Source organism: Epinephelus lanceolatus, chromosome 4 (genome assembly GCF_041903045.1).
Source record: "Epinephelus lanceolatus isolate andai-2023 chromosome 4, ASM4190304v1, whole genome shotgun sequence".
Lineage (NCBI taxonomy): Eukaryota > Metazoa > Chordata > Actinopteri > Perciformes > Serranidae > Epinephelus > Epinephelus lanceolatus.
The window spans coordinates 11,310,149-11,332,721 of record NC_135737.1 but is presented as its reverse complement, the minus strand read 5'-3'; the positions used below and the strand labels follow the sequence as shown (position 1 = coordinate 11,332,721).

The 22,573-nt window shown below is 39.6% G+C and overlaps 1 protein-coding gene across 2 annotated transcripts in view; it reads right to left on the bottom strand.

The window, feature by feature from the left end:
• The window catches only part of gdpd4a (glycerophosphodiester phosphodiesterase domain containing 4a), a 48,404-nt gene that overhangs the window by 6,918 nt on the left and 18,913 nt on the right, over positions 1 to 22,573 (bottom strand). For both annotated transcript variants that reach the window (XM_033631851.2, XM_078166900.1), the window contains exons 2-14: positions 16,555 to 16,753; positions 14,770 to 14,875; positions 14,184 to 14,287; positions 13,837 to 13,930; positions 13,165 to 13,224; positions 12,847 to 12,945; positions 12,643 to 12,736; positions 9,283 to 9,428; positions 9,080 to 9,162; positions 7,063 to 7,213; positions 6,600 to 6,818; positions 6,088 to 6,245; positions 412 to 559 (exon numbers count right to left, since the gene is read on the bottom strand). In XM_033631851.2, the coding sequence (XP_033487742.1) occupies positions 412 to 559; positions 6,088 to 6,245; positions 6,600 to 6,818; positions 7,063 to 7,213; positions 9,080 to 9,162; positions 9,283 to 9,428; positions 12,643 to 12,736; positions 12,847 to 12,945; positions 13,165 to 13,224; positions 13,837 to 13,930; positions 14,184 to 14,287; positions 14,770 to 14,875; positions 16,555 to 16,616 (1,524 nt within the window). In that variant the 5' untranslated portion in view covers positions 16,617 to 16,753. The remainder of the gene's footprint in view (positions 1 to 411; positions 560 to 6,087; positions 6,246 to 6,599; positions 6,819 to 7,062; positions 7,214 to 9,079; positions 9,163 to 9,282; positions 9,429 to 12,642; positions 12,737 to 12,846; positions 12,946 to 13,164; positions 13,225 to 13,836; positions 13,931 to 14,183; positions 14,288 to 14,769; positions 14,876 to 16,554; positions 16,754 to 22,573) is intronic.

Below are 22,573 nucleotides of genomic sequence, written 5' to 3'. Positions count from 1 at the left end.
AAGGGTTTAATGAGTTTCTGTGTCAGTGTGAGATTGTTGGGACTGTTTAGCAGCTCCGGGGCTGGATATTAACAGCTGCTGTTGTGTTGGCTCGTGCTAACCAGGCAGAGAGAGCAGGAGAAGAGCAGCTCATGGCGACGGTCCTTCAGCGCTGCTTTGAATGGCAGCAAAAACTCTTGGTAACAGAGTATTCAAAACAAGCTGAAGCCTGAGGTTTGTGCTCACAGGTATTACATTTACATATGTTTACCTCATGATTTGAAGCTTTGGCTATGTTCAATATAAACACGCAACATTGTGACATTATATATATGACAGAAAATAAGGCAAAGCATAATAGATCCCCTGATGTGAGCCTTATTCAGGACAGCAGGGATCATAATATCTGATAACAGAGTTGAATCTGCTCACCATGAGGAAGAGTGGCTTGTTGATTTTGGACAGGATGTGGATGGAGTTGGTGGTTACGGATTGGGCTCCAGCACACCAGGCCAGAGAGTAGAGCCACGGCTGGCTAATCACATACAGGTTAGTGCTGATGTTGACTGACTGGTACTTACTGTAGAGAGAGGGGGGAGGGGAGATAATTACCTCACAAATTTGCTTTAAAAAAGCACACGTAAGAGTCTCCTTAATCACCTGAGAGACATCAGCATCAAACAACACATTTGCACAAAACATTTATCTTAATTCAAATTATACGCATTTTCAAAAAACACCTCAGATCTTACACTGAAATTACCAAAACCCTAAAATGCACCAAAACAATAACCCCATATCTCTCCACCATCACTGATAAAAAGCTGAAGAAAACATGAATGATGTACAGAATCAGTGACAACAGTCTGACCTTGGAAAAACTGTAGGCCAGACAAACCTGGCTAACAAGGGAAGACAAGCTGCATTCCCACTGTGATCTACAAGCCATTTAAACAGAGCTTCACTTCCTCAATAGCTGCAGTGACATGGACAATATTTCTTCAATCTGTTTGAAATCATTCTGATTAGAGATTCCAAATAAAATGTTTACATGGATGCTAAATAAAGTGATCTGATAAGATGTGGGTTTACATGCCCCAAGGTATTTAATCAGTATATAAATCCATGACTTGCGCAAGGTGGGTCCGCCTGCTGTTAAGCATCTAATTTGCCAGAAATATAACAGAGGAATTAGGTGTTGTAGTTTTTTTTCAACTTTATTGAGAAAATTCAATTCATTCAACACATAAAGTATAGAATGAGAAGTGGTTGTGCCTGTTAATACAATTTAATGGTAAGAAACAGAAGTGTAACCCCGGTTGTTTGCTGTAGCAATAAATAACAGATGTCCCTTAAACATCTCACACGCAGACTATCGGTAGACTTTACAATTTGCCAATGTTCCCTAAATGTCTCATATGCAGGCTACTGCTACTGGTGGCCATAGATGTTGTTATGTCCAGTGACTCCACACAATGCAGTCTGTTATAACAACATCACATAAGGCTACTATTTTAAAATCAAAGAATACATTCATGAATTAGAGCAGCACTAGCAGAGTGCTACATTAACAATTCTCTTTTAAAATCAGCAGAGGGAAGCCAGTAGAAACAGCTGTTGCCATCGTGTTGGCATCCCATCACCGCTGTTATTCTCATGTGGCGCAAATGTGCAGCAAGAATATATTTATTCCAACCAGAGAGAAACGATCAGATTAAGTGTGTATATGGTGATAAGGCACTAATATTTTTCTGCTGACCAGATTATCAAAGGTTCACACCATCCCTTTCAACACAATTGAAAATTCCTCCCAATCAGGAAGCTTGGCATGAAGCCAGTCTCTTCTGCCTGAGGTGTTTGCATGGCACATTTTTATTGTGGTGGAATATTAAGGCCCATGTAAATATGCCTACTGAGAGCACAAAATATATTGACCTAAAAGAAGCCTCCCCTCAGAAAACTGGCATCAAGTGTCCAGAAATCAAGACAAACACAAAAACATCTCAACACCTTCTATATATCTCCTCTGTTCCCCTTTGCTCTACCCTTTTCTGTTTACTGTACTGTTTGAGCTATTTGTGATTATTAATCTATTTTAATATGTTTTCTTACTGAAATGTAATTTTCAATTACATGCAATTTTGCTTAGGCAATTATGAACATTACAGACAGGTTTCATAAGACAGAGGAATTAATTCACAGGGAAAGAGGAGTAGAGGTGGAGGGAAGGGAAGAGGGGAGGAGGAAGGAAAGACAGACAAGATGGAATTGGTGGTTACAAGATGGAGGTAGAATGAAAGAACGTTAACGAGAGGAGAGGAAGAAAGAACAGACAGAGAAATGAAAGGATGGAGTGGGGAGAGAGAGTGGTGTAATTTATCACTATGGCAGTGTTAAATTTACCTCTCTCTCAAACACACACACACACACACACACACACACACACACACAAAAAGGTATCTCTCTCTGTATCTCCAACTGTTTGTTGGGATGAAAGCGTCCTTTGAAAGTCTAATGATCATCTGTTGAGGTGAACAGTGCGAGAGAGGCAGAAAAACAGATGGAGAGAGAGAAATAGTAGAGACATCCATTTTCTATTAAGAGGAAATTCAGAGCTGAGAGGAAATTATTCTTTGCCAAGTTATACAAGAGTTGCATAATCTCCAGGAGTTGTGTAAACTCATTTTTATTTCGGAGGGTCAGCTCATAACGGTTTTAAATGGTGCAATTTCATCTCAAACAGTTGTTGAAAAAGCAAGGAACACCATCTTCATGCTTTCTCATCAAGAAACAAACTCTGTTTTACACTAAAACTCATACAAATATTTTGTTTTGAATTACTAAACACATAGAACTTCTTACATCTTTTACAAAACACCACTATGACAGTGTATTGAGCGGAAAACAATCTGAGATTTTGAAAAACTGAAAATAAGTCCACCACATCTAAAAATGATAAAATAGAAACAATGGCTCACATAGGACACGAACTCCAGTCTGCTTGGGAATGCCTTATTCTTTATCTATTCATCCATTAACTTCCTCAATGTGTGGACTTGTCACTTTTTACACGGGTGGGGGATTACCAGAGGCCCCACGGTGATATATTATCCCAATACTTAAGTCACGATACAATATTATAGTAGTTTGAAATGATATAGAGATTTGCGATAACATATGGCAATATACTGTGATTGTAACTTTTACAACTGCAAATTAAGCCCCAATAGTAAAACTTTACACTTAAATCTGATTATATTAAGTTTTCAGTCTGTTCATCTAGCTTCAATCATTTTTATTGCAGCAAAATATATTATTGTGTTATTACCAAAATTAACCTTTTATTTGCTTATTAATACTTTATATGAAAAAAAAAAATGTTTGAACAATTTTTGCTAAGCAAAATATCACAATACTATGCTCTATCGATTTTTTCCCCAGCCCTACTTTATACTATGTTACCCAACTTCCTGGCAGTGAATTTGAGGAAATTTACAAAATTAATTTATGAAGTAAATTTATGACCAAAGTAAATTTACTTTGGTCGTAAGTGTCAAAGTTCTATCAAAGCAGAGATTTCAATGCGTAAATGAATTATTACAAATCAAAAGCAACATGGAAAACTATTTCAGTGGACTGCGTGAGTGGTGTTAAAAAACGTCAATGTGTGAGTCACTCAACCATCTTTCTAGCCTATCTTTCCAGATTGTTCTGCCAGAGCTTCTGTTTATGTACAAGCACCTCCCACTCATCTCTCCTGTACTACTTATGAGACTCTCGTACCCTCTTCTCTTCTAAACCCACTCCTCTTATTTAAACTCTCATCTCCTACACGTCTTTCTCTTCCTTCCTATCACTCCAACCAATTCTCTCATCCACTGAATAAATTCCTCTTTACCCAGGATTTCCTTCCTGTCTCTGCTCTTTCTCTCTCCTCACTGCAACTCGATCTCCCCCAAGGCTGTTCTACAAGCGACAAGAAGGAGTCACTGCAGACATGTTGGCCATCTGTACCCTGAGTTACATAACTACACGCAGGTAGAGACACACACACACACACACACACACACACACACACACACACACACAAATCAAGAAGACATTTTCAAAAGCCAACAGCGAAATGTCACTTTTCTTACAGTAGCTTTAAACAGGGATGTTTAAAGGGTAGATATAATTGCATAACTGAGTGCTTGAATGTGCTACATGTTCATATTAAGGGACCATTATTTATTTTTTTAATCTGAATTAATCAGGCCTTGTCTTGGATATTAAAATGCAAATATGCACATTTAAATGTGCAATATGTAATTTTCTGCGTCTAGGGGTCTCAAACCAAAACAATAACAGAAGACGGAGTTGGATGACGTCACGACGTAGCGTGGGATCATGGGAGTTGTAGTTATATAACAGATACAGATCTGACGTTCCTCACTCCGTGTAACTGAAACTGACCGTGGCAGTTTTTTTGGCAGAGCGAGCTTCAGCAGCAAAGAAATGCTCATGGACGAGGTATATTACTGAAGTTATATTCACTTTATGCAAATGGGGTCCGTCGGCCGGTGTAGCAGCCCGAGGCGATCTGGTACCTACACCGGATCGTCAAACTCTGATCTAACTATCAGTAGTAACGTTACTTAGGCTGACCAAACGTCCTCTTTTGCCCGGACATGTCCACTTTTCACGTCCTGTCCGGGGCTTTTTTATAAACTGATTATAACGTCCGGTTTTCCGTGTGTTAAAGTCATGGCTCTCTTTTAGCGACTGTCTCACTAACCTCAGTTATTTACACTCTATTCAGAAATCCGACTTACTTTAGCTGAGCGGTTAGCAATCTGCTAGTTATTTGAGCAAACTGCAAGTTACTTAGCTTTACAGTTAGCGATGGCTTCTCCCTCTCTGCTGCTCTCTCTTGCTCAGTGCGTCTTATGTTTAGCTATTCCTCTGCCTCTTTTATAAATGCAGTTCATTTACCGGCATCAGCTCAGCATTATAGAAACCTATCATTAGATGTTGTGGTTAGCCAGCCTCCGCTCCACCGCTGGCCGGAGCGCTGGTGCCCCAGTGGGCAGCAGTGCTTGCAATACACTGGTGGAAATGATTAATATTTCGATAACATCAGCCAGATGTTTGCTTACCTGTCTAGTAGAACGCACGTGAGGTTGGCGTCGAATTGTAGTCCTAGATTTTCACGAAGCTCTTTCCATTTTGGAAAGGCCACACCAATATTTATCCTGGATTTAGCTCTCTTCTTATCCCAAATTCTTCTGGGATCGCTTGGTTGACCCGTACGTTTCCGTTTTACCGGGTGGTTTACCAGGACAGCTGCGGTGTCAGAAGGTGCAGCAACCGTCAGTGCATAATCATGATCCATGACGAGTTAGCTTAGCCTAGCAACAGTAACGTTCATTCCCTGACGTCTCACCCGGTCTGCTGCTTCTTCTTCTCCTTCATTTAATGTCTATGGTAACTGGAGTTACGCCGCCATTGCGACCTAATGACACGGTCCGTAACTGTTATTAATATTTCATATTTATTTGGGTTTGGAAAATTGCTGGAAACATTTCTGATAATCAAAGTACACAACTAAACAAAATATATAATATTGGTTTAGTCGTTTTTAGAAATTTTTATGTGGAAAAACTACATATTATACCTTTAACTTAAATTTTAGAAAATAACTTTTGTGGTAAAAACACTACAAATGTAGTTTTATTATTTCATATTTTTCTGTGTTGCATATATAGCACATCTATAATATACATTTACAGTATACTGTCAGGCCATTTCTTTATTTTTTTTTCTAATTTTTGTTAGTAGTGTAGTGTTTCTGAGTGGTGTTCAATGAAAAAATTTGGGTAAAAATCATTTCAAAGCAATCTGGGAAATTTCCAGGTTAAAATCTGTCAGTAAGAATAAAGGTTAAATATGTTTGCTGCAAATTGTGCATAAATCGCTGTGACATGAATGCGGCAATCATAGCTCTTTTGCTTAAAATTACCTAAAATGTTGTTAATGTCAGGCCGATTTTTATTTCGGTAATAAATGCTGTAAATGTGTGTGTGTGTGTGTGTGTGTGCGTGCGTGTGCATGCGTGCGTGCGTGTACCTAAACTGTTGTTGTGACATGGTGCTGTAGTGCAGGTTCAGTCTGGTGATGTGGCCATCCGTCAGTTCCTGGATAGAAGCCTTTTCTCCAGAGGTCTGCTGCAGCTCTGGATCCATAGCCTGGACCAACTCCCTGTCCTCAGACGGCAGCCACAGCACCTACACAAAGGCACAAAAAACACATGCACATAAACATAAAACACATAAACACACATCCATGAACACACAAAAATCGCTACTTGCAACAAATGGTAAATGAAAGGGGAAAAACTAACTAACTATTGATGATGGAGGCACATTTTAATGGATTGGTATTGGCTAAAATAAAGCTGATCAAATTCTGATTTACTCTAATTTGTTTGTCCACCTCAGCCTCCTTCACGACAGCCTACATTTAACCCTTACATGCAAGTGAAAATTAGAGTGTGTATATGTGAAAAGTGTTGAGAACATTTGGGCAGCTCCTCTCAATTGAACTGAAAATGTTTTCAACACATCTATTTTTACAATTACCTGTGAGGAGTTGATGTGAGCCTGCACCACCTGCAGAGTGGTGTTAATGTATGACTGACTGTAGGGATGTCCGTTTGGTGGCCGGCGCAGGTCAAACAGCACAAGTCTATTGGTGCGGGCCGCTACCCTCAGGAACTGGGCCAGTGAGGGTACAGACTGGTTCTGGGCATGGGAGCAGTCTGCCTCAGACAGGGATGACACGGTCCCAAATGGATCTCTCTGTAAGAAAGTATGTGAAGTAGAGTGATGTTGGAAGGAAGATGTTTGGTCATTCTGAGGAAAAAAAATCAACATCTAGTTGTGTTTATTTCATCAACTGGGGGGGGTTGAATTTAATGTTGGGCCCCCCTTGAAAAACAATTGTGAAAAAAAAAAGTAATGCATTTTTTTAACAAACCAAGCCACATCTTGAACTATAAATTGTGTGCGTCTGTGTATGTGTGTTTGTGTGTTTAAGTCTCACCGATAAAAACCAGTTGCCAGCATTGAGCTGCTGTAGCTCGGCCCAGGTGAACATGGACGCATCGATGTGTGTTCGATTTGGGAAAACCTCAGCAACATTAGTGGTTCTCTTCAGAGTGGAGTCGTGCATCAGGAAAGGAACACCATCAAAACTGCAGAGATAGATGAAAATATTAAAATGGATGACAGAGTGAGGAATCAGGATGTAAGCAAGTGAAAGTGCAGGACACAGAAATGAGAGGTAAGTGGTGATAAGGTAAATACGAATGAAAGGAGAGGAAATGAGAGGAATGTGATTAAAGTCACAAATAAGCATTTAATTCTTCAAAGCTCTGCTCACTGCTCAAAACACCTGGAATCAAATTAAGTCTGGCTTTCATAAAGCTATCTATCTTATTCACACACACACACACACACACGCACGCACACACACAAGCAATTTCAGTAAACTTTCCATCTCAATTAAGATTGATATCAGTCATGTACATGCTAACAAATGACACACACACACACACACACACACACACACACACACACACACAGTAATAGATTGCCTAACAAAACCCTTGACAGTTTAATTACACAGGAACTGCCACATAGCCAAAATCATTCATGCAGACCACACACAAACACACACACTAAGGAACTACCAGACTCACTAGGGTCACCAGTAGAATGGGATTAAGCTAACCCGCTAACTCTGAGTCATGCTGTGTTGCTAATCCCCCTGTGTTCAGACTGCAAAATAGTATGCTAACGCAGCAGCCGTGGGCTAATGGCAGGGCCAATGGCTAACTGGATTAGCATGGCAGTAATCGCCTTAGCACTGAGAGTAGCACGCTAGCATCTGATCTGTACAATTAGCACCAGACTAAGCATCAGACTCAGCATCACTTGGCTGTTAAACGACTGCTCTGCTGACAGTGTTGTATGTTGTAATCCCTCATGTCATTAAACACTGTTTATGATTTCATAATTTCACTTTTGATGAAATATAATTGGGTCACAGTGAAACACCTGTGAATGTAGGCAACATGTTAACATTTTGTTAGTAGACGCTAATCATGGGATATTCACTGTCACAGTTTGCTAATAACTGTAGGAACTCTATTTGATGATCGTCAGAACAAAAAAGTGCCGTTACCAGTGAGGGAATGTAACTACGCAGCCTACTTTTACTCAGTACATATTCGAGGGACATTTTACTCTACAACATTTGTCTGACAGCTTTAAATACTTCACAGATGACAGTTTTTTCATTCCCTTCTGGTCCAGTGAATGCCACCACTTTCCAGATGTGTTGAATTTGAATGTTTGTGCTAAACTGAAGGATGAGGTGTTCCTTTATGACTTCAGCAAATTCTCCTACTTCTTAAGCTGAATGAACACTTTAAAAACCCTCTTGGATCAGCTGGAAAATGCATTGTCACAAAGCTAAAAACATGGCTTTTTTCTGACACCATGAAAAGTTTACTTTTTAGAGATACATAGTTGTTACAGGAAAGCCAACATATGATGATCTTACAGAGTATGATGCATAGCTGTAGATTTAGCTATCCAACAGTACATTAAGGAGTTAAAATGAGCACAACCTTAGTAATCTACAGTTGTAAAATGCAACATACACATTAACGCAGCAAAAACATCACTAGTAAAAAACTGACAGGGAACATTTTACTGCCCAATGAGCACTTTAAGTACTGAGTACTTTAAGATACATATGTTTACTTACAGTAAGGTTTTGATTGTAGGACTTTTACTTGGGAGTATTTTCACAGTGTGATATTAGTACTTTTGCTTCAGTCTGGGATCTGAATGCTTCTTCCTCCCATGGTGGTGACCATTACAAGAGTGATCCAGAAAAGATGCATGATAGATGCAAAGACAGACACCTTGGAGAATAATGCAATATATAGCCTATTTATCCGCTATTCTTTATTACTATTTTTTATCAAAGGATTATAGACACACACACACACACACACACACACAAAGATACAGATGAGAGCAGGTAATACCTGATAGTGACATCTGTCTCTAGTCCTTCTCCTCCAGCCTCCACTGCCCTCTCAAACGACATCACAGTATTCTCTGGAGCAAGCTACACACACACACACACACACACACACACACACACACAAATATGGTAAACCATAGAAATGATGGTTAATAAAACACAGTTTTAAACAGGTCCAGCTGTCACAGTTCAGTTCAGTCTCACCATTGGAGCTCCTCTGTGTCCGATGAGTGTCGGGGCGGGTCCAAGCATTCCTGCCTCTTTAATGCAGGGTGAGTACATTCCCAGAGGTACCAGGTAGAGAGAGAACAGCACGGACAGGAAGAGACCCAGGACAGCCACCTGACGCACTGATGAACACAAACAAACATACAAGACATGTACACTGTTTGAAAAGGTATTTATCTTTTTTCAAGTCTCCAAAGACAAGGTGTTTGGTATGTTTTCAATCTTGACTCATTCTTGTTTTCTAAAACTTACTTCCAGTGAATTTAAAAAGAAGATTCAGAATCTGAATCAGTGTTATTTGTTATGAAGGTACATACAAGGAATTTGACCCCAGTTGTTAGTTGTGGTCAGTGAACACACACAGAGTAGACGTGCACAATGACCTTTTCAATGAGGTAGCTGAAGGAATAAAAAAAGGGATAAACTGCTCCAGCCATTCCACTATTCCATATGTTGATGTTGATAAAACGACATGTTTGGACACAATAATCAGAGTATGCACAGATACATGTACACATTAATGGAATATTCATTTTCATTAACCATGTAAACAATTTAGAAGTAATAATGTCTTTTGCTGAATAATTTGGAATATTTAGTGTGTGTAAATGCAGTCAGTGGTTCCCAAAGTGAATGCCTTAAGGACGGGTAGATGGTACCATAAGATTGTGCATTTTTATTAACGTTTCACCATATTAAAAAAAATAAATAAAAAAAATCACCAAAAGAAAAAAGCCATAAATATCAAAAGCTGGAACTATCACAAATGCGGTCTATCTTTCTGTTGACAGATTTTGTCATAGTGATAGTGTCACAACCGTGCAAAATACAGTCACCAAACTTTACAGGTGTGTAGCTGAGATCACAATGAAGACCAAGTTTGAAGATGGGTATGGTCTAAGCTAGGGGGCCAGACATAGGGACCATTCTGGTTAAATGCAAATCTACCTGGGAACTCTGGATGTTAATAATTAACAATCAGCCAACAATAACAATTTTGACTGATTAATACTATAAGTGAAACTGTTAAAAATATGTATTAAATATAATATACTGGCGTTACGGTGGGAGATGAGACAGCAGAGTCTGCTGCTCCCCAGGCTGGAGTTCTAAGCCACCACCATGATGTTGCTTGTGGGAGATGAGCACCCCTTAACAAACTAATGACTAATGACAGAGACGGACACCTATAACAGAGCACGCAGTTTAACATCTGCTCTGTAAGCACGAACTAACACAGAAGCAACAGCTAATATCCAACACCGAGCTGTTAACGGTCCCAGCAAACACACCAACACCGAAATGGCTCGACTCTGTTGTTAAACCTGTTAGGTAATGTTAGACGAGTGATGCCAACAGATAGCTCAGTCACTGTGTGTGTGATGGGCGACAGACATGCCTCTCTCTTTCTCAAACTCAGACCAACTCAGATTAAACCGTAAAACGAGGCAGTGCTGAACAAATATAAACCTGGATTCTGTTACTGCATTGCCTATTTCTCAGATGTCCTCAGTAACATATTTTAGTGCACTTTCTGGCTATAATACGAGACTTTGTAGACAATAAATGGGCGCCATACTGTTTCCTGTATTGTAAAAATGGTGGCTGAAAATTCTGACATCAAACAGTAAAACTAAGCAGTGCTAATAAAATATAAACCAAGATTCTGTTATTGCAGTGACTAAAATTTTTTCGGAAACATCTTTTGGCTTTATCATCTAACTGTAAGTCAAGATTATTTGTCACCAGCCAGCTGCCATATTGTTTCCTGTAAAAGAGCTGTTTTACTCACATTACGTCACTCATCAGCGACGTATTTCATCAAGTGCGGTATAGTGCATTCTGGTCATTGTAGATAGCAAATGCCACAGATCTTTTTCTCCGTTTCCCTGGTCGTGTAGCACCAATTTCAAAAGTACTGTTAGAGTAAGTACTGTTACTGTTTTTCTACTACATAGACAGACCAGTTTTATAAAAAGATCATCTTTTTAGCAGTAAAATATTTGGTTAAGTCACTGCCATCACTCTGTTTGACCTTTAACCACACCCAACAGTGATGTCATGGTGTCCTACAGTATACCTCCACATCACTGTGCAAGCAGAGAAGTTAAACCACTGGAGGTAAGCAAAATTAAGATTTCTCAGGGGATGTAATGTTTATCTTTAAGGATATAATACATCTTATTAGCATGTAAATGTGGATAATCTGAAACACCGACGAGTTGTCTGAGAGTTTGTAAATGGATGTTTTGAATATTATTTTGCTATTTCTGAACATGGACTCCTTTTACTTGTTTTTTACAGTTCATCAGGAGTTTTCTCAGTTTTAGGATTCTTCGTTCACCATAGGCCTGTGAGGAAAATAAAGTGTTTTTTCACATTTTCAATATAGCACAGGGTGAGTAATTGATATGCAAATAATAATTTGGGGAGTGAACTGCTCCTTAACTACAGTACTTTGAATAAATAAATGTACCTAGTTGCTTTTCACCACTGACTTTCACGTCAATACAGCAGAAAAGGGGAGAGCTACATTTCATCCTGTGCTTTTGGCAAATCTCCCTCCCTTATCTCCTGCCAGCAAGAGACCCCCGACATGACTCAGCATCACTCTACCCTGCTGAATCACCATGGCAACCCGAGACAGTACCCATGGAGACCAAAAAGAGAGAAGAGAGATGCAGAGAGGGACATACAGGTCAAAGTCAATTCAGTGGAGAGGAAAAAGCAGCCAGACACAAGACAGACCACAAGACAAGTAAAAATTAACAGCAAGATGGTCAGATCAGATAATAAAAGGAGGTAAGACTGATGGAGACATAGAAAACAGTGAATGAAAGAAGACAGAAAGCATCACAAACACAAAGAGAAGAGTGAGAGTAGGAAAATGGGACATTGATTTTCTGTTACAAGGAAGCGGATAGAGACACAGCAGGATGGCAGGAAGGTCTACAGCTGTATAAGCAATGGCAGACAAGTGAGTCACGTTGCTGAGAGGTGTGTTTGATTTCAGATTAGCTTTATTTCTGTCGGGCTGGGCAACTCAGTGCTGATACAACTGAAGTTTTTCTGCCAACAATGTGTCATTTTAACAAGGTCCTCCACTTACTGCTGTTGGTTGTTTTTGTCACTAGATCTCTATTCTTCTGTCACTCTTTCTATATACCATTTCCAAACAGCAAGCAAGGTGATGTGCAAAGAGTTACAAATACTCAGCAAGGGTAAACAGGTTTTAGATAATTCTTCCTGATTATGTCACAATAATTACTCTAAAATTGAAAACAGTTCCAAAGCACCATCTCAACTCCAAAGATAAACACTCATCAGCTTGCATACCTTTCTTGTTCATGCGAAAGAAGTGCAACGCTAGTGGCCAGGAGAGAATCACCATTAGTGAGACAGCAGCCACATGGAGGAAAGGTGCCGTCACCTAAAGATAAAAAGAGGAAGAGAATGACAAGGGATGGGACAAAATGTCAGCATGGTCTCAAACATTTAATTGAAATCTTGTGGCTGGCTGGTGTGTCAGGATTGACTGACTTGCAGGGAGAGAAGGAGAGTCTTCCATTCCTTGCTCCAGAGGTCAGACAAAACGGCAGTGGCTGTGACGGAGAATGCCAATGTCACCACAATGCCAGTCTGACACAGACACAGGAGGACAAAAACAAACAAATACAATTTACTAAAATTTGTAGCAAGGGCAAACACACAAATGCTAAGACCTGTCTGTCTATGTTTGTGTTTGTTTATAGGGATTCATATTATTATGATTACTATTATTATTATTATTATCATTGTTATTATTATTATCATTGTTATTATTGTTATTATTATTATCATTATTATCATCATTATTACCTTGTGGCTCCAGTGAAGGTACAGTCTCTGACCCTCAGAAAGAAGACACACTGCCAGCACCTGAACAACATTCATATATTTTTATCAAAAACTGTTATAGAACTTTTCTACAGAAAACTTGCTTATTTTAAGACAAAATGTCAACAAATAAACAATACCAGTTTCGACCTATACAGAACATACATGCAAACAAACTACAACGCATGCCCCCAGTGACACAAGAGGTCAGGAAATAATCAGGCCAAAGAGAGGCCACCCTGCAGTCTGCTACACAATGTGATCTGGAGCACATTCTAGGACACTTGATCTGCCCCCATAATAATTGAAAATTCAAAGTAGTCATAGACCTCTCATTCGACTGAGTCGAGCAGGCTTTTTCTTTCTCTTTTTTGTACCTCTGTGAGCACTCTTCTTCATAGGTTCTGACTGAGAATTTTTTACTGTTGGAAATCTCTGCTTAGATCATAAGCTAACACTACAGTAGCTGTAAAGAGTGTCCACACATCCAGAGATTTGACGTGGAAGCCTTCAATGTAAAAATGACAGTGCCTACTCCTGTAACCAGCTGCCAGACCTCTGAGTACTGGAGATGTGTTTTGTGTTGTCTTAATTTATATCATATTTCATCTCTGTGCAAGTGCTTAAACTAAACAAATTGAAATCATATCATACCAGTAGTAGGGCAATGTATGTGAAGAGAGCAGCAGCAACGACCAGCAGGACCAGAGACCAGGGAAACCAGAAACCCAGAGTCCCAAAGTTAAACCTGAAAACACAGAAGAAAAACAGTCATCAAATACAGTGTGCCTCAAGTTTGAATGATGGGTCAGTCCCTTCATGCATTCATTTATTCATTATGAGGAAGATTAATTCACTATTTTTTATGGCATTTGTTTATACAAGACAACTAACCCCTTCATGATGACAACAAATATCTGACAACAAAAATCACACTACAACCAAAATGAGTGTGTGCACTTGCCGCCATGTATGAACAGTATGTGCTGTGTGTGACCCACCAGTCAAAGTCGATGTAGTCGTTCTGAGCTTCACTCCAGAAATAGAGGAATAAAAAACTCAGGAAGAAGGTGAGGATCAGGAGGCCAAAACTGCCACACTCCACCTGTAATGCATGCATGCACACACACACACACACACACACACACACACACATCAGTCAGTCATGTGTCATGTTTGTCTTGCCAAATTTCCACTTCTACACATAGAACTACGTTTAGTCTTTAACCCTTTACCCCTTAGCCCCAGTGTTTTAAATGACATTTTCCCATGTTAAAAAGATCATGCTAGAAGACAAAACAGTAATTCCCTGATGCAACACAATCGGGCAGATACAGAGGAAGTCTATCATATTACCAAGTACATATGAAAGCAGTATATTTTGCAACACGCTGACAGGATATATACGTGCTGATATATTTCAAAGAAAGGCAGTAGCTGAGTGTTGCAGTCAGCAGGCTGGATGGACGACAACTGTCTGGGGAATCAATACTCTCTGCATGATCAGCAAACTAACCAAACTCAACTCACTGCTTATAGATGGTTCTGTGTGTGTGTGTGTGTGTGTGTGTGTGTGTGTGCGCGTACCTTGCTGCAGCAGCACTCTCCTGGCTGCGCCCGGGCTCTCTGGTATCGTCTCCATTGGCAACCGTAGAGGCCGGCCAGACAGGAGACAAATGGCTGGTGTTCATACCTGGTATAGTAAAGAAATTTTAATGAAATTGAGCAACCTTTGGTGTAAAATTTCTGTCCTGATAGCAGGTTTCACTCTGAATTTAGTTTCCTGTTAATAAACAGATTCTCTGAGCTCTGAAGCTAGCAAATCTCATATCAAACCTGTAACTTGTCCTTAATCTTTTTAATTTACAATTTGCAAAACAATGAGTTTACAGCTTTTTACAGCCTGGCGATATGATGAAAATCTAATATTACAATATTCTTGACCAAATACCTTGATATAGATTCAATAAAATGCTAACAACTCTCTCAGTGTATTTAAACATATGAAGTCATACCAATTTGTCAGAAGTATGAGAAGATAGCCTTCTTTGGATGATGCATTCAGGCTACCCCCATACAGAAACACTGTGACTCATCCTTCTGTACAGACACTGACAAGCTGTTAGACATCTGAACAAACAGTTCTCCATTAAAACGGTACAAAGTAAAGTTTGTAGATCATCCTGAGTAACCAGGACATTTTTTGGAAAGAGATGCTGCTGCTGAGGTTGTTTTTGAAACATAACAAAATTTTCTGATGCCTTAAAACAAATTAAATTATACAACAGTTAGTTCCGGCCCTGCAATCTGATTGGTTGAGAGACAGTAAAACCGTGACGATATTGGAGTACAACATCACGGTTATTTCACTGTGTATGTATCACTCCGCCTCACAGCTGATTGCAATCAACAATCAAATCAACACTGATGGTTAGTGTCAGTTAGGTCAGCAGTTGCGTTGTAGGCTAATTAATTCATCCACTGTCAAACAGCCAAAAATATGGATTTATTTCCTAAAATAAGTTTTGAATTGAACTATGAATGGTCATCAGAGGAAGATGAGGGAGAGGAGAAGCTGAATCCATCTGAGCACACATCCAGGTTTGTCAGTGTTTCATCAGCGGAGCTCAATGACTTGGAGAAAAGCAACATACTGTCAGATCAGAAGGCAGAGTCGGCTGTGCCTGTGAAGCCACAGTCCACCATGCAGTCACCACAGACTTATTTCACCGGCTGCACAATTAATGGAAACGTGCAGATAAATGTGTATAAAGACTAAGTGCCTGGCGCACCATGTCTGCGTTACATAGCAACGGTGACAGCGGAGTCCTGAGGAAACTATTTTTGTTGGCGGAAGAGAAATAAAATGCTTAAATTATCTATTTTGTCCTCATTTTTCAACATTTCTTAATCAGCTTTGCTTATTTAACTGTTAAACTGCTGTATAAAAGCAATATCACACTCGAGCTCATGATGTTATACTCGTATATCGTCACGGCTGTGATTCGGTCATAGAAGACAATCACAGCCGTGACGATATACGAGTATAACATCACTCCCTCTCGTGTGATATTGCTTAATTATATTCAGCTAAGATGGTGGCAGAAGATCTCAAAACCTGTGCAACTCTTAACTATTTGTGAGGCTGGATAACAACAGGGAGTATAAAAAAAATTTTTGTTTGTCTTTTTTATTTTGTGATGGATGACAAATGGCCCACTCATTTTTATTTAAATTAATAGTCACTAACACAAGTGCTGTCTTTAAGGCAATACAAACACATATTAACACTGATGACTGCTACATATCTCCATTACATTGGGGAGTTGGCATCATTAATGACTGGTTGTGATGGTGTGTGTTGTTCTGTACCTTTGCAGCAGCTGCCGCCGCACCACCTTTAGCTTCCCCAGCTTCAGTCTGGTCACGGGCATACACTCACCCACAGCCCGGCATCACAGAGACAGAGAGAGAGAAAGAGGGAGAAGGGAGGAGGAGGAGGAGGAGGATGAAGAAGGCTTGGGAAAGGTAGAGAGAGAGAGAGGATGAACCAAAAAAAAGGCACCTTCACCTAGAGGGAGAAGAAGAAAGTTTCACTCAATTTAAAATGTATTTATAGGAGAACTAGACTCAGCAGGACAATGTGTGTGTGTGTGTGTGTGTGTGTGTGTGTGTGTGTGTGTGTGTGAAGTCCTGGTTTTTATTCCTGTGACCTGCTTAAACTAACCCAGAAGATACCCATACACTCTCAGAAATACACACTGACCTGTATCTGTTACAACAGTGTATACAGAAATTGTGTGATTCTACACAACGGGCGTCTGCTCTGGTGATTTATGACTGCACATGAGCACACACAGCGAACATGTACTCGTGATTAATTAATTAACATCAATATTGCTTAACACTTACCTACCCCTAACACTTCCACCATTACAACTAATCTCCTATGTGTATTTAACTCATCCTGTATCATATGACCGAATCAGTTCTCTATTATAAATAGCATTTTTATAATAGAGAGTGTGTGCTAAGCTGTCATGCTGACCTCTTTGTTCTTAACTCAGGCACACAGTTAAAATCTGTTGTTGGATTTATAGTTAGCAGATTTAGGCCACCTATCTGGGTCTGTAACACATCAGGCTCACCTTCAGTTGAACTACAATAATGAGGCAACTCAGAGGTTTAACGGATCTGCTCTGGGATAATTTTAGACCTGAAACATTTAACCAGTTAACTGTCGACAACAACTCTGATAACTGATAAATAGTTTAAAATTACTTATAAAGCAAAGGTGTCAAAAATATCTTTTGGTACTTCTCTGTTTTTATCTCATCATAAATTGAATATCTTTGGGTTTTGGACTGTCAGTAAAAACAAGCAATATCATCATTACTCTCAGCCCTATTTTTTTTTTTTTTACATTTGAATTTATTTGATAAAATGATAATTTTGCAAAATCAAGAATTTGGAGTTATATTTGTTGTACATAAAACAATTATTCTTGGTCCTTGATGTGACATGTAAGGCAAGGTGGGCTGTTACACTGAGGGGTCAGAATTATTGGGTGATTGTTTGTTTGTTTGCCCCGCTTCACTGGTTGGCTAATTAACTGGAACTGACTTGAATTGTTATGGGGGTGAGGTATTTAGTTCAGTGATATAGAGCTGTTATATAACAATTATTATTAAACTACACTGATGCTCCTAATGCTGTTGTTGTGGCGGTATGAAAGGGATAGCTTGAGGTAAAAAACCTACATCTCTTTTTTTTTTTTTGAGAAAAACTAATATCTTTTTATAAATGTATGTGTGTGACAGAAATCACTAAAATGCATTCTGTATAATGGCACAACATAAAATGTGTGTTTTCTGTTTTAAAGTACAAAAGTAGGAAAATAGCAAGCACTTGCTGATCTTTTAAGCGGTTAAATCTCCAGCGCAAGCGCACAGATAGGTTAGTGGTTTGTTAACATGATGTAACAGAAGTGCATTTTTAATGGATTCAGCGTGGACAAACAGCAACACTCACTTGCTGCTAAAACACAGTGTGAAAATTCATATAAAGCACATATTTCTCATTAACAGAAGTGTGTGCCGGGCACCCGTCACATGACAATGGCAGTGGAGATGCAGAGCCATGACACTGTCAGGAATGTGTTTTAGGCAAGGGAATATAAGACCCAGATAGATGAGCTCAGCAAGACGATTTTGAGGTATCCCAAAAAAAATCATCAAACGTATTTAGACAAAGTTACTTAGTTTGAGTAATCTAATGAAATACCTTACAAATTCCATTTTAGGGGCATGTACTAAGTAATCTGTCGTGAAAAAGGTTTTAAAACTAACCCTCCCAACACTGAAAACAGTCAATGATAAATAAATGGCAGTTTTAATTTAAAACTTCAAACACTCATAATCAAGCTGGAAATTAATTTAATGTATTAGCATCAAATCTGTACCATCATAACTGCATCATCACAGACTTAAGTGCGATCCAAATCAGTCTCATCATAATCTGCTCTAACAAATTACGTTCTGTTTTATTCTGGTAGATAATGATAATCCATTAATTCATTCCATTTGAATTCTTATATATGTTAAGAAATTCTTATCAGCTATAACTTATATATCCTGTTCAGTTTAGTTGTATGTAGTCTGTGACTGAAATCAACCACCAGATGACCAGGCCTGCTCAACGAGCCGAGTCATCACACAGCTGCCATGGCAACTGTAACATCAGATCTGTTATTATTACTGCTGTGAAAAGGATGAAGGGAGGTGGAGTAAATGCGAAAAGCACAGATGGAGTTATAAAAAAGAGGAAGATGACGGAGTGAGAAATCAACCATCAGGAGTCATGAAAGCTATTATGCAGTAAAGCTTCACATATTCTGCAGGGTAAGACACTGAGCTCTCGCTTTACACTGTGTCCCACACACCCTTCCTCCCACTTAATGAGCTTCAACCATTTTTTTTGTTTTTTTTTTTTTTTGCTTGAAAAATTGGTTAAACAATGAATCAATTATCAAAATAGTAACCAGTGAATTTCGTTAATCGAGTAATTGTTCCATAATAATTTTGTAAAATCAGGTAGTACCACTTAAATAGGTGGTTAAGTCATTTTGAAATTACAGCCTTTACTGCATTTACTTGTATATTAAGTTTTCCAATTGGATTATTATTAATTATTTACCAACTTCAATCAAAGTCTACATACACACATCTGCTCCCTGCTTCTTTTGACCATTTAATAGGCAAAGCGTATCATGATGGGACAGGTGACATCAGAAAACTTGTTTACCTTATTTTAATCCTGACAGCTGTTTTGTCACTGAGCCGATGTCATGAAGTTTCTAGACAAGGTTATTAAAAGTAGGACATAGAGGTCCTCTGTGGCCAAATTAAGCTGTTACTCCAATTACATCAGGGATACATATTATAATTTTCCAGCATATTTAAATGATTACCTCCTGAATGATGTTCAAGTTCGCAACATTTTTCACCTACGCAGCAATTGCATGTTTGTTTTGAGGTTTTACTGTATTTAATATTATAAAACCCATGCTGATTAATGAGCAACTGGATAAAACTAAATTATGGATTCATGTATTTCTGCTCTGACAGTAATGTAAGCCACGTTCTTTGTCTCCATTGTGTTTGGTGATAAATGGTGGTGGCTAAATGTCTCCCTTCATCCTGCAGTTAGTTTCTCTCTAAAAGGCTTATATAACAGGACCAATATGTGTTTTTGCACCAAGTGTTTCTCAGCCCTCCACCACTTCTGACAGCTGATGACAGCATTTCTTTTTGCTTGTCAATACTAGAGAAAATCTCTACTTTTACTGATTCATAAACCATGATTCTGGGCTCAAAGTGGGTCACGTGCATGAAAGGTGGTGACATGAGGAGAGCAGTGACATACTTTAAGGACTTTCTGAGCTCCTGAGGTGAAAGAAGAGTACATTGCTTAAATTTAGACTGAATTTTTTGGGGGGTAAGGGAACAGATAAAGAAAGCACAGAGAGGAAGGAAGTAAAGAAGCAAGTGAAAAAACTGCCAAACAAGAGAGGACAGACAGGATGCTGAAGCCTAAAAATGTTATAATGGGACAGAAATTAATCTCTTTGTTTCCTCAGTCTTTTTCCGTCTTGCCCATCATCCTCTCTTTATCTGTTTATTTTCCCTACTCCACTATTTTGCTTTGTCTCTCTCAGCTAATTGTCTTAACCTCAGTTATTCCTCCATCCTCCCTCCATCTGTCAGTGTTCCTCCTCTTTCTGAACAGCCTTTGGACACTGGCCAGTAGCTTAGCGGCTTGACATCAAACTACATGACTGGACAGCACTTTGTTCAGCCAGCTCTTTACACATAGTGCCAAATTCATCTAAGGTCAGCTGTCAACAAACACACTTTTCTCTTTATACATGTGTGTATTTATAAGGTACACTGCACATTAATCAACAATAACAAAACAGTAATGTTCATGAAAATGTTCCACATCTTTTTTTATATTATATAATACACACCAATATACAAGTTCTTCATTTGGCAAACTTCTCTGCCAGCCCCATCACTGCTGCTCTGCACCGTGACCTCTGACGTCCATGGAAAGGCCAAGTATGAATACCAACTTTTTGTTATTCACAGTGATGGGGGCCACAACCTAACCCATTATGCACTGACAATATCAAACGTGTTACCATCCATTATAGGTGCCATAGAGGATTTACAGTTTCTGGCTATGTGTCCAGTGTTTCGGGTTAATAATGAGGCAGCAGTGTGGTATTCATGATTTAGAGAAAAAACTTTGCCATTAACCAAACTGCTGTCATAACAATTAACATGTCATAACCTGGACAGCTCTACGTCTGTCTGTTTACATCTGGAATTAGACTGCATCTCCACATGCGTCTTGAGTGACCACTTTTAATCAGATCTCACTTCCCCACTCTAAATGCAAATACCCACCTCAATCACGGGGCATCGGTGGCGTAGTGGTAGAGCAGGCAACCCATGTACAAGGCTGTTGCCACAGCGGCCCGGGTTCGACCCCAACCTGTGGCCCTTTGCTGCATGTCACTCCCTCTCTCTCTCTCTCTCTCTCTCTCTCTCTCTCTCTCTCTCTCTCTCTCTCCCTCCCCCCTTCACACTTGTCTGTCCTATCAATAAAGGCTAAAAAGCACCCCCCCCCCACCCCACCCCACCCCAAAAAAACCCAAACACCTCGATCATTTACATTTGTTAAGACCAAATGTGTTGTTTTTCTTTTCTTTTTTTTTCGGCGCTAACTGGCAGATGTCAAACTGACCATTTGCTGTACATTTCTTATGTAGTTGGGTGTCAGACAAGACAGGACGTCAGCTGAGGAGGTGGTCCTTCAATGTGGCCCAGGACACAAGAATGTACACACTGCTGAAAGAATGACGCCACCTTAGAATACTGCCTGAGCAATCGGATCTCAAGATGCATTGAAACGCATTTGGTGCATTCTAACCTATAGTAAGGGCTGTCCACCCGTTATCCAATCACCTGGGAGGCATGTTAATACCAGGTGTAAAGGTGGCCTTAGTTGCTGTAGCAAAGCTTTGCATTATACAACCTTCCTCTCAAACTTGTCACAAACTGCACAATATATGGTTGAAGTTCAGCCCATATCCCGCTAAGTCACCCAACTGCACTCCTGTTTCCAGGATAATTGAAATGCTCGCTTGCGCTTTGTCTCATAAACTGTGTCTTCACCAACTGCCATTTTCTCACTAGTGCACAATCGGTACGGTATAAGTCCAACTCTCACTAGAGATAAGAAGGAAGCCAGATGGCTCACCCCATAGCTATTTCCATTACCAGCTCTGGAAAAACAGGGCATCTCATTCTTTTTTACCACTTGCCCAATCAGGCAAGTAAGTTGCTAGATTTACTAGCCTGACATGGCATTTTACTTGCCCTTGACCATCCTTATTGTTAAGCCTTGCACAAAGAGCACAAGAAACAAAATGCGGAGACCTGGATCCTTTAATGTGTGAGCCAACAGCTGTAACCACTGAAGTAATGCAGCACCACAGGAGCAACATGACGCAGGTAAGAGTAAGTGTTTGACACAGAGTCAGACAGGCAGCACTGCTCTGATCCCAGTGTGGGATGTCTTCTGGTACATCACACCGACAGGGGAACAGACAGAAGGAGAGGTGGGAACACTACCATATGTGCCTTTTTCTGTGTGCATCTCTAAACAAGAGTATACAAGAACTTGATAAGGGTACAAACACAGACACACACACACACACACACACACACACACCAGAAAATCACTGGCACTCTTATGCACAAACAAACAAAGAAACATGGTTGTTGTCATGATGCCCTTGACATTTCCAGTACCTGCCGGGCTT